Below are 12,996 nucleotides of genomic sequence, written 5' to 3' on the forward strand. Positions count from 1 at the left end.
GAGAAAGATGTTGTTCTTAACAGCCCAGCTGCTGTACTTTTGTTTCTGTGTCCCCCTTCTCTCCCCAACCCAGTTTATAGAGAGAGAGAGCTCCCAAATTCTTTCCTATGATACTTTTTGGACTAAGGCTTATGCAAAAGAATGATTGCAGTGCAACCCTTTATATTTCTACTCAGAAGCAAGTCATATTAAGTTCAAAAGGACTCCTTCCCAAATAAGTGAATATAGGATTGTAGTCTAAATGTTTATTTTTATAATTTTAGGGTCAGACAAAGACATATTTGTTTTCACTGGCATTTTGGCAGCTTCAGTGATTTGTTATTATCCTGTTAAGTTGTTTTTAAATAATTTATCTGTGAATTTTTAACTTTGGTTGTAAAACACTTTGAGACTTTTTTTAAAATGAGAAGCAATGTATTCATTTAAGAACCCTAAACCAAAAGCTTATCTGAATACAGAATGTGGGATCAGGCTGTGATTGTAACTTTCCTCCAAGACCCTCAAAACAAAAGGGCTATTGGAGACAATAAAGTTATTTATTTATTGAACAAAATGCATATATTGCTTGTCTGTATGTGAACCTAAGTGGTTTACAAAAATGTAAACTCAAACATTAAAATTATTGACTAAAAAACAGTAAAACCTGGCAATTAAAATGTTCACAATGTGCTTAAAATCAACAGTAGCTAAAAAGAGATAAAACACATGTAACTTCTACATGTTTACATGTTTTAAGCAGGTACTAAAAACAAGACAGTGAAGGTCCCTGCCTGAGGTCGAGAGGCAAGGAGTTCAAAAGTGCAGGTGCTGCCGCACTCAAATATTGATTTCTTACCAGTGCAGAAGGAGTGTTGTGTGGCGCCAGTAACAGTGTCAGTTCAGATTTCCTGATATCTCCCTACAATTTGAAATTTGGAAAGTTATGTAAAAATTTCCTTTTTTTATATAATTTGTATTGGTTTATCACAATTGTATACATTTTAACTTTAACCATTTCAAACATTAATATAAAACCTTCTTTTGAACCTTCGGACCTCCTTCCCTCCCTCCATGGATTCCATATTTAAGATTAAATTTTCTGCATCTTTTACCATTGTCCATCTGTTGTATGTCCATAGTTACCATAATTAATTCCACATTACAAGTGTCATTACATCCCTGCCAATGATTTTAACTGTTTACAGTGGTCTTTTAAATAAATTAAGAATTTACTCCAGTCTTTAAAAAATACTTGATCTTCCTGGTTTTGGATCTTCCCCGTCTCTTTCCCCATCTCCGCGTACTCCATCAGTTTCGTCTGCCATTCTTCTTTTGTTGGTACTTGTCCTTCCTTCCATCTCTGGGCTAGTAGCATTCTCCCTGCCGTCGTTGCATACATAAAAAGTCTTTTGTCCTCTCTTGGTATCTCTTCACCTATTATACCTAACAAAAAGGCTTCTGGTTTTTTAACAGATGTATTTTTAAACATTTCCTTTAATTCATTATATATCATTTCCCAGAAAGCCTTTACTAGTGTACATGTCTACCACATATGATAAAAAGTACCATACCTTCCTTCCCTTTACATTTCCAACACAAATTTTAACTCGTTTTGTACATTGTTGCAATTTTACTTGGTGTTAAATACCACCTATGCATCATTTTCATAGTTTTCTTTCAATGAAGAGCATGCAGTAAATTTTATTTCCTCTTTCCATAACTTTTCCCAAAATGCAAATTGAATATTGTACCCAAAATCTCAAGCCCAGTGTATCATCACTGCCTTAACTTCTTCATCTTTTGTATACCATTCTAATAGTAATTTGTATATTTTTTACACCACTTTCATGTTATTTTCCAACAGATCTATTTCAAACCTTGATCTCACTGTATCAAAACCTTTTTTATTTGGTCTACCTTAAAAACATCATTTAATTGGTGATACTGTAACCAATCCATTAATAATTCTCTTATATCTTCTATGTATGAATTTCCACATGCAATTTTGAAATGAGATTTTTCCCCCTGTCCAAATTTAGTTTGGGTGATATTTTTGTATGCATGTCTGTGTGTGCCTCTGTTGCTGCGTGCACCCTAATCTCCAAGCAGTGAGACACTCCAGAGGTTCCTGTGCTTACCCAGAGTCCAGTTTCCTTGGAATGAAGGGCCATGGAAACTGTGGCATCTTCAGAATATGTGGTTTTATTTGCACATCTATACAACTTGAGCATAGGATGGAGGGGTTCACAGCATTAACACTCCAGCAGATCTTGCTTCCCCATTTGGTTTCCAAAGAAGCTCACAACTTTAGTTCTAGCACAGATCAAGGTGTCCTTTCTCTCCCTCCCTCCCTCCCGCCCTCTCTCTCTCACACACACACCCTTGGCCTATTATTCATCCTAGGATGAAGTGGTATCCAGCCAGCTGAGGTGGGAAAAAGCCCACCCACTTATCTCTATGGGAGCAGGGCAACCTCTTTGGATATAGATTTTTAAAAGTGTTTTGGTTGCTTTGTAGGTGAAGCTGCTAACAGTATGGAGATGAAGAACATTATCCAAAAGGAAACCTTGGCCAATGAGACTGAAATATGGATTTCAGGAAGCCACATCAATAGCACTTTTCTCCCTTACTACCAACATTCTCCTACTGTTGCTGCCATTTTCATCATGGCGTACCTAATTGTCTTTCTCTCATGCATGGCTGGGAACGCCTTGGTTTGCATGGTGGTGGTGAATAATGAGCGTATGCGCACTGTCACCAACTTCTTCATCCTCAACTTGGCCATCAGTGACCTGCTGGTGGGCATCTTCTGTGTTCCACCCACTCTGATGGACAACCTGATCACAGGTGAGGGCCATTCTATGAGAGAAGTGGGGAAACTGGGCTTTCAGAAGTGGCATGCTGTTGCCTGCCAGGAAACCAGTTTAGGAAGGCTGGTCTAAGACTCCTCTCCTCTGCCACTTCAGTAAGCCCTCTCCCTATGATGGTCTAGAATCAAGTGGCAGAATACAAACTTTGCACGGAGGGGCTCCATTGCACACATTTCCATGTGAAAGGCTCTCTTCTGACTGGGACCTTGGAGAGCTGTTGCCAGTCAGGTGCAATCAATGTTGGACTGGGTGGACTTGGAGGGGGGCAGTTTCATAAGTTTACAGTGAAAAATGGGGTTTCTGGTGGAGCCTTAGGACCCATTTTTTTTACACTTTGGGATAGTTTGATGCACTTCTAGATCAGATGTATTGGGAGTGTTTTTGGTTGCCTTAAGGTGATTATTGCAAAGTATTGAGCAAGGTTTAAAATGGTTTGGTTGAATGTATTTTTTTAATTATGTTTTTGTACACTGATCTGCGATTCTCACTGACAAGGGTGATTAAAAAATTGAACAAAGACAAAATAGAATAAAACACATCTCTAAAGTGTTGAAATACCACTGCAGAGAAGCAGTACTGCCTTGCCTGTTTCTTATGCTCAGGAAGGCAGAATGCTCAGCTCTGTGATCTCTTCCCATTGTTCTTTGGTGTGGTAAATCTGCCCTAGAAATACCGTACTTACTCGAGTCTAATGCGCCATCGACTCTAATGCACACCTCAATTTTCTGAACCTTGAAACCCCAAAAAAGTATTTGCTGGTGAATGTGAATGTGCCATCAAATCGAATGTGCACCTTAATTTCCACAACATAATTTGGCCAAAAATGGTGAGCATTAGATTCAAGTAAATACAGTAAATGTTCAGAGGTACTAGAGCTGATCCTTACCTTCTAGACATGCCTATTTCCTCTTGGTTTTAATGTATCTATGTGGAGTTTATTGTCTGGTTGTAATTTGCTTTGGGTTGCCCTGGGCAAGGTAAAATGAGTAACAAATTCAATGACAGATGATAGATAGATAGATGGATAGATAGGTAGGTAGGTAGTTATTCAGGTTTATCAATAATGTAGCACTGGGTTCCTGTGATAATGGAAACCTATTTGCAAATTAAAAATGCCCTATGAATCACAGGAAGTTGACTTATTATGTGTATCTCCTACATGACAGGCTGGCCTTTCAACCAGGTTATCTGTACCATGAGTGGCCTGGTCCAAGGAATGTCCGTCTCTGCTTCTGTCTTCACCCTCGTGGCTATAGCCATGGACAGGTAAGGCTTTTGGTTTCATTGTGGGTATTACAACAAACGAGAATGAATTTGCTTTTGCTTTGCACACGCTAGATATCCATGGGTCACTAGTGGACGTGTTCCTCAGCTGAAGGTTGACTTGCCTCTTGACCTTGCAGCATGTTAGCCAATCAACTGTTGGCTCAGCCCCCAATTTTGCCCTGCCTGCCATGCTTTGGAAGGGCTGTCTAAACTTTTAATGGTTGTTGAAGATGCTTTGCAGTGACATTATAAATAAAAAGATCAATTTTTAAGAAGTGCAAACCTTCCCCTTTTCAGGAGAGAGTTTTCATGCTGACCTTATGAGTAGTCAGACAGCTGATGCAGCCAGCTTCTGGTTCAAGCTTGCTTGTGCTCAGAGATGAATAGGCGAGCAATGAGAGCACTCTTGGAACAGCTCCCTGGCTCTAAAGTTTTGACATGTGGTATCCTTTAAATCAGGCCACAAATTCAAAGTTGGAATCCCTAAGCTATAGATGGAAAACCAGCTCTTTGTTGCTGCCACCATCAAAACTCAAGGGAGTCTCCATGCTAGGAAGGATGATGGTTGCAATAGCAGGCCTACCCACCCTCATCGAATGTTGATTATTCAGAAGTGCATTCCCTGGAGTGAAATCAACATCTCAGAACTACTCTTGAATTTACACTAGACTCTAGCAAGGTTGAAACTGACATTTCAAAGTGCTGGTTATGACCCGTAAAGCCCTACACAGCTTAGGTTCAGGCTACCTGAAAGACCATCTCCCCTTATACAAACCTGCCCAGGCTCTGAGATCATTACACGGCAGGAGGAGGAGGAGCTGCCACACTGAAGTTGTGCCCCGCTTGGCTCCACAATCGGCCTCCTCTTCCTCCTGCTGCCATCACCATTGGCTGTGGCTGCTTCCCCCCTCTTTCCCCTCCAAGGCAGGAGGAGGAGGAGCCACACCATGCTAAGCTCCATGCTCGGCCTCCTCCATGCCCTGATTTTTTTAAAACATGGGGGCACCTCTCCAAAAATATTGGGCTCCTAGGAGTTGGCACCTGTACAGCATCTCTCTGGGGTCTCCCCAACTGTGCAACCTGATATGCTCTTTAACCAGACATGGCAGCGATTGAATGGAGGACTACCTGCATGCAACACATGCATTCTCCCACTGAACTGTGGTCTCTTCTGTGCATAGACTCAGGTCATGTAGTTAGCAGGCTGCTGCCATCCTCCAGCTAGGGGCAATGAAGGTGTGCACTCCCTCCTGGTACACATGATATTAATGTGTGAAATGGGCCTATTTGAACGGAAGTCCTGCTTTAAAACACATTTATTTATTTAACACATTGGTGCCTTGCATTTCTCCACCAGACCCAAGAGTTATTTACACAGCTCTTCCTTCCCCAGTTCATGGGAGGATGACGTGTCTGTGGTTTGCTCTTGCTAATGCTTCCTGCTTCTTACTCTTCCAGATTCCACTGCATTGTCCTGCCTTTCCGGGAGAGGCTCAGCCTTGTGAAGGCTGTGGTGATTATTGTTGTGGTGTGGCTCCTGGCCATCGCCATCATGTGCCCTTCTGCCATCATGCTCACTGTTGGTCGCGTGGAGGACCACTACATGGTGCTGAGTGATGGCAAGAATACCACCTACCCACTCTATGTGTGCTACGAAGCCTGGTCTGACAGTAGCATGAGAAAAGCCTATACCACCATCCTATTTGTCCACATCTACCTGGTGCCCTTGATGCTCATCTTGTTCATGTATGGAAGCATCTGCCTGAAACTCTGCCGTTCCACAGCGCCCATCACCCAAAACCTGACTTGCCCTGTCAAAGCCAATGGCACGCCTAAGAAGAGAATCAAGGTCATCAAGATGCTGGTCTTGGTGGCCCTCCTCTTCATGATCTCCTGGCTGCCCCTGTGGACTCTGATGCTGCTGGTGGATTATAACAATTTGGACGATCACCACCTAGACTTACTGACTGGCTATTTCTTCCCTTTTGCCCACTGGCTGGCCTTCTCTAACAGCAGCATCAACCCAATCATCTACGGCTACTACAATGAGAATTTCAGGCGGGGCTTCCAGGCAGCTTTTAAGTTCCACCTTTGCTCCCAAGAGATGGTGCACCAGGAAACTTACTCTGAGCAGTCACAGGGGCCCACCAGTTTTAGGATGTGTAACAAAGTCTTTGCAGAGGCAACTTCTTGTAACTCGGTGTCCTCACGGCACACTCAGAACACTGGCCCTCTCGTCTCCAGGAGCATTCAGCCCAAGTGCCCCGGCCTCAGCTTAGAGGACATTGATAAGATAATGACTTATCATGGAATTACTCAGGCTTGGGAGAAGACAGAAAACTGCTAAAACATTGAGGGGTGTGTTTGTGTGTGTGGAAATAAGGCAAAACAAGAGAACAAAACTTATCATGGACTATTATGTGATTAATTTGAGGGGACAGAGAGTAACTCGCAACTTGCAGGCATTTAACTTGTGCACATTCAGTTTTATGCACTTGGCAATTTAAAAATAAATAAAAGGGGGGTGAAAAGCGGGTGGGCATGCAGGGGGAAAACCCTAAAAGAGATATCAACTTGCAGGTTTAGAAAAGGTCCCATAGAGCTGCTGCTAGTTAGATCCCTGGTGCTGTGGGATCCGATCCAGTGCACTCTCACCTGCCAGGCTCAAGTTCAGGGATCCCTTGATCACAGGGCCAGCCCCAGACATTTTGGCACCTGAAGAGAATCAGGACTTGGTGCTCCCCGCTGTAGTTTGTTAAGGGTGCTTTTTATACTCAGTCAAGGCTCCTCACGCCCCTCCATCCCAACACAAATCTTTCTTCTCCCCTTCATCCTGAGCTTCACTCCCCCGCTCCCTTTATTTCTGATTCTGATCTTCACTTGAGGAATATTAGAAATAGCAGGGAGTGGAAATCAGCACCAGAAACAAGTGGGGAGTGAAGATCAGGATCCTAAACAAGGGAGGGAGTCAAAATAAAAAATTCCTTCCAGTAGCACCTTAAAGACCAACTAAGTTAGTTCTTGGTATGAGCTTTCGTGTGCATGCACACTTCTTCAGATATACACAGTGTATCTGAAGAAGTGTGCATGCACACGAAAGCTCATACCAAGAACTAACTTAGTTGGTCTTTAAGGTGCTACTGGAAGGAATTTTTTATTTTGACTATGGCAGACCAACACGGCTACCTATCTACTAAGGGAGGGAGTGGAGACCTTCCCGCCCCTCTTTCCCCCCATGCTGATCTTCACTCCCCACTTGTTTCTGGTGCTGATCAGACTAGCAGCTGTTGGGAACATAATGCAGGTTAGGCGGACCTTTGGCCCCATCCAGCAGCACACTAATGTTCATTCATTACTGTTTGGGATTTGCCTCCTTTGGGGTGGGGAGAATAATTTGTTTTATTTTGTTAATTGCTTCCCATAAAACATTCCAAAGTGATAAAAAGACAAAATATATCTCCCTATATACATAAGAATATAAGGCAGCCATCCTGCAGCCTCCACTTGAGGATCTGTAGGGCCGCATCACATGAAGTGCTTTTCATGAAGTGCATTAGTGGAGCAAAAGTGAAGGCAAGTTGCACAGCTACAGTGGCCATGACATGGGAGTGAGAAGGGAAGGACACTGGCAGGGTGAAAGAGGTGATTTAAAACAGTGACAGAAGTCTGAACAAAGCAGGGATGAAGGAAAATGAGAGGGAAATAATTGAGAGATTTCAGTGATATTTGCGTATGGGAAGCTCAAGGGGATTTATGTGGGGGGAATGGCGGTGGGTTGGCAAGCAGAGCGAGCAGGGATGCATAATATACTGTAAATAGGTACAATTTAAAACCCAATACAAATACAGATTGGGATTACAAGCTTCACTTAATAGGCTTGAAAGGAAAGAAGGGTGTTCATTAGGTGATGAAAAGATAGCACCTGTGTTCCAAAGAGGAGGTGCCACCACACTGAAGGTCTGACGCCTGTATTGTGGAGAAAACACTTCCTGATGAGATGACGTCTGCAGGAGGCAGAGTACTGGTTGTGCAATAGCTGGCTTGGTATACAAGGCATGAGATCATCTTTTGTGCCTCCAGTTTTAATTTGCTAAACAAAAGTTGTTTCAGCTGCTTGAGGTTTCTAACAGCAAACAATTCTTTTCCATAAAATAGAAATAATCCCCAAGAAACTAACAAACTTTGTTACTCACTGAACAAACTTACTAAATGGGTAACAAAACATAGTCATGAATCATCTGGATCGACAAAGCTTGTACCAAGTCCTGTATTAAATAAACAACCCAAAAGGAGCCGTGAAAACAAAACATAAATCTAAGATTCTATAAGGTGCTGAGTGACATGTCAATTTGCAGATGGTGACACTGTGGTCACTAATCCCCTTGCCAGAGAAAAGCATGTTATTCCCCTTCCTAATCTCTTGTCACGCTGCCTAGATGAGAAAGGACAAATCTGAAACCACCTGAAGGTGACACAATGTCCAGATGGTAGTGCCCACATTGGTGTCTGCCTTTGTGACTCCATCTCCTGGAGAGAAGAAATGGGTTGATGGAGGATTAGAGGCGCACAGGGATCGTTCCCATAGTTAAGGCGAGCAGAAAAAGCAAGACCCCATCATTACAAGTCTCAACATCCGATAGCTTATAAAGACGGCCTCTTTGAGGCAAATAACTTGAAATTTGCATTAAGTACTTGCATTATGTACTTGAACACTCTATGCATATGCTAAACTTCAGACTGATCCAATAAAAGCTAAGAGAGATATAGCAAGTTATAAAGTGGTGACATTCAACACTTTGGCCCCTTATTTTTTAGTTATTAAGCCAGCTAATTTAAGTGAAAACTACTGGTGTACACTACTCAGGCTTGTTACAGAACAGATCTTTTAACTGGTTTGGTAGTGAAGTTCTGATCAATGTTTGGGAAGTCTATGGAAAACAAGTAATTGCAAAATAGTATTACACATGACTGAAATCCAAAGTGAAGCCAAACTTTTACAATGAATACAGTTTTTAAAGTTTAAATCCATGTGAGGGGGTGAGCTCCCGTTCCTCTGTGCCAGTGTCTGCCAACCTAGAAATTCGAAAGCATGCCAGTGCAAGTAGATAAATAGGGACCGCTGTGGCAGGAAGGTAAACGGCGTTTCTGTGCTGTGCCAGAAGCGGTTTAGTCTTGCTGGCCACATGACCAGGAAAGCTGTCTGCAGACAAACGCCGGCTCCCTTGGTCTGAAAGCAAGATGAGCGCCGCAACCCCATAGTCGTGTTTCACTGCACTTAACCATCCAGGTATCCTTTACATTTACCTTTTAATAAACACACCACACACACACACACACACACACACACACCAACGATGAAACCCCTCTCACAAGCACCTCACCCCACACTGAAGCATACAAAAGGATTGGACTAGATGACCATTGTGGCCCCTTCCAACTGTACAATTCTATGATTTGATTACTTTTAATATATATATATATATATATATATATATATATATATATATATATATATATATAAGAGCCCACCCTTCACCCAAGGATTCCAGGGCAGAAATATACACCATCTAAACAAAATTTAAACAATAGAATTAAATAATTACAATAATGAGTTCCAGGACCATGGAAAATACCCTCTGTCTTGCCAGCCTCTGTCAGTTCCTCAGGGGTGGGGAGTCTGTGGCTGGTGGGCCACCCTTTGTCCAGCAGGGGGCAGTCCAATCTGGTCAGTGAGACCATTTCCCCCAAACGACATCCACCTGTCAATCAGCCGACATCAAGTGCTATGTCAGGGAGAAAGAAGGCTGCTTATCGGAAACCCTGTCAATCATGTGTCATAATGCTGTTTTGTGATTGACAGCTGGGTTGTCTTGCCAACCTCACAAAGTTGGCCTAGGGGGTGGAAAGAAAATAAATGAAAAAGGTTCCCAGTTCCTGCTCTAACTCCTCTCCCTGCGCACTGCATGGGATCATCATTCTTGGCTCATTCCTAGAGGTGGTTGTTGACTCCCCTGGGTCAGAGAAGGAACCACCTGATCCCTGTCAGAAAACACTCTTCAGGGGAGTGAATCCAGGAGATGCAAAATCTGGACACCTCACTTGGTGAGGGGTCTGCATTCTGGAATGCTGTGGAATTCCAGGAGAAATTGCCAATCTCTCTGTGTGTCCTGTTTTGAAGGGCTGACCCATCCAAGTTGTGTTTAAATATAAAAACGACAAGAAGAGAGATGGGGTAGGGAGTGGAAGTTATCCCACAACAGTTTGCTGCTCACTCAGTCAGTCTTCCCCACAATGGTGAGCCGCACTGCATTCCAAATTAAATTGTAGCTGCCACAATCTCTAAATCTGCATGTATGCATACATGTAAGCATACGCATATTTTGCTGCTCTGGGCTCCTTTGAGAGGAAGGGTGGGATACATATTTAATGGGTCAAATATATTGTTTTTTAAATGCAAATCTCCACCCACTTTTGTCCTCTTCTGGGGACAAATGTATCCCTTCGCTTCAGGCAATGTGAAAGTGGCCAACTGAGGACAATCAAGTCGCACAAACCATGAATGATCTTGTGTTCAAGCTGTTTTCCAGTTTCTTTTTACCATCCTGAATTACAGGACGGTGCATAAGGACTTGCTGTGCCAAATCACTCCAAAGCCTCATCTGGTCCCATGTTCTGTTCTCAAAAGTAGCCATGAAGTTCCTCCAAGAATACTCACAGGCAGCGTGTGATGGGGATGACCCAGCCCAGCTGTTGATTGTCCTCAGCATTCTTAGCATCTGGTACGCAGAGATAGAGTGCCTCTGTGCATGGAAGTTTGATTTACATTTTCATGCCCAATATCCATTGGTTGACCTTTTCCATGAATGTGTCCATTCCCCCGCAAAAGCCCCTAAGCCAGTGGCTATCGTGATATCATGTGGCCTTATATTGTCACAGGTATTAACCAATAGGCACCTTCGCACAGGAACTTAACTCTTTCCATAGAAAGCTGCCTTACACTGAGTGAGACAATTGATCTTGTGGGAGTGAATTCTGTAGTTTAATTATGTACTGTTTAAAGAAGCACCTCCTTTTGCCCATCCAGAATCTTTCAATGTTCAGCTTCATTAGATGCCCCCTAGTATTATGAGGGAGAAAAACCTCTCTTGCCACAGCATGCAAAATCTCATACACCTCCATCATATGCCCCTTTGCCTGTTTTCTAAACTTAGAAACCCCAAATGTTGTACTTGTCCCTCATAAGATCATTTCTCCAGCCCCTGTACACTGTCCAAAGTATTCCAAGTGTGGTTGCACCACACCACATCTCCTTTTGAGAATCAGGGATGCAAGTCCAGTCTTGGCATCCTCACACCCAGAGGGCCGGCAGACCTGGAGATACACCTGGAGCTGCAGGTGGACCCCATGCTCTGTGAAGGTAAAAGGAAGGATGGAAATGACCCATTTCCTTGCTCAGAAGTTACTTTTAGTCTTTCCTTTGGCGATCCTGAGAAGAAGAATGAAGCTGCTGGTCTTGTCCAGAGCTTTCTTTGGGAAATTTGTCTTCTGTTTGGGGTGGCTAAAATGCCTTTTAATCCAGCTCAGTGTCCAGGCTGTGGGTGTGAATATGCAGACCAAAGTACAGCATGTTCAGCCTCATCTCTCTCCCCCCCCCCCCATTTAGAACAGCAGTTTCACTTCATCTCGCCCACCAGTGCATCAGGACATGGAAATGACCACCTGTGAACCACATCTTTTTCTTTAATCCACTAAAGGGAGGCTTTGGGAGTAAAGAAGTCATATAAACCCATAACAGCTGGAGGAAGATGGTGCAGCTTTCTGATATGGAACAAGCTGTGCCTCCCCCCCCCCCCAGCCTTGGGAAAAATAAATGGGAAGAAAAGGTAGGTGGTACTTTATGGCCATCAAAGCCAGGCGTTTGACTCCTGCTCCTTAGTGGGGAGGGAGAGAAAACTTCCACTGAAGCTTTGCCGTGCTTAGAAGGCAGGCAAACCAAAGGACAAAAGTTGCCCAAGGAAAAAGAGATGAGGAGGGAATAAGAGCAAGCTCAGAGACCAGTTCTTTAAATTACTGTTCTTACAACGGCCAGCTGGGAGGGAAGCCTTTCGCCTGGTGGAATGGCTGCTGCTATCTGACAGCTGAGGGAGGGCCAAAGGCCGTTGGTCTCTCAGCAGAGCCGGTGGAGAAGCCCTGCTTCCCTTCTCTCGTTGCTGGTCTGCCGCCTGATGGATATGATGGAAGAGATGTGGCTGGTGCAACTGCCAAGTGGAGGTGAGGGAGAAAGGAGGAAACACATCCCTTAAAAAATGCCATTTCAAGGAGAGGAGACATTACAATCTATATACAAAAAAAAGGGGAGTGAGTGGGTGGTGGGGCTCATCAACCTGGGAAGGAAGCTCATATAGGAGAATCATGGAATTGTAGAGTTGGAAGGGACTTGGGGGTCATCTAGTCCAACCCCCTGTGATGCAGGAATCTCTGATTCTAAACCTCCACTGCCTTGCCGGACTAAACCCTGCACAAATCTGGAGTGGAGTCCCTAAGAGGGTTGGATGGCGCTTTGTACACCTCCTTCCAGCACCTCCTGCAGCCAAGCTGGTGCCAAACATCTTGCTCTGTTTTCCTTTGGACCACATCAGAGAGGCTGAGAGAGGGGTTTTCTTGTCTGGGCAGCCCAGGCCCTCCAGAGACACGGCCCAGGCTGCTAATACAGCAGTCTGACTTCACCCCCAGAGGCACACTCCATTGTCTCTTGAGACGGATGGATTCCAACCACACTCACACTGTGGCTCTGTCAATTCCAATTGTGAGTCGAGGACCCGCCACCCGCATAGGATTATAATAAGACACAAAGACACATTATTTTAGGTTAATGGGCAAA

At 43.7% G+C, this 12,996-nt stretch overlaps 1 protein-coding gene across 8 annotated transcripts in view; it reads left to right on the forward strand.

Moving 5' to 3' along the window:
• LOC310711880 (neuropeptide FF receptor 1-like) overlaps positions 1-6,521 on the forward strand; it is a 71,346-nt gene extending 64,825 nt beyond the window's left edge. For 6 of the 8 annotated variants that reach the window (XM_083514311.1, XM_083514312.1, XM_083514306.1 and 3 more), the window contains 3 exons: positions 2,497-2,826; positions 4,016-4,115; positions 5,574-6,521. In XM_083514311.1, the coding sequence (XP_083370437.1) occupies positions 2,514-2,826; positions 4,016-4,115; positions 5,574-6,462 (1,302 nt within the window). In that variant the 5' untranslated portion in view covers positions 2,497-2,513 and the 3' untranslated portion in view covers positions 6,463-6,521. Of the gene's footprint in view, positions 1-736; positions 805-2,496; positions 2,827-4,015; positions 4,116-5,573 lie in introns of all 8 variants that reach the window. The other 2 variants (XM_083514308.1, XM_083514307.1) reach the window with 2 other exon arrangements.
• The last annotated feature ends 6,475 nt before the right edge of the window (positions 6,522-12,996 follow it).

Source organism: Podarcis liolepis (genome assembly GCF_965112155.1).
Source record: "Podarcis liolepis genome assembly, chromosome: 7".
Lineage (NCBI taxonomy): Eukaryota > Metazoa > Chordata > Lepidosauria > Squamata > Lacertidae > Podarcis > Podarcis liolepis.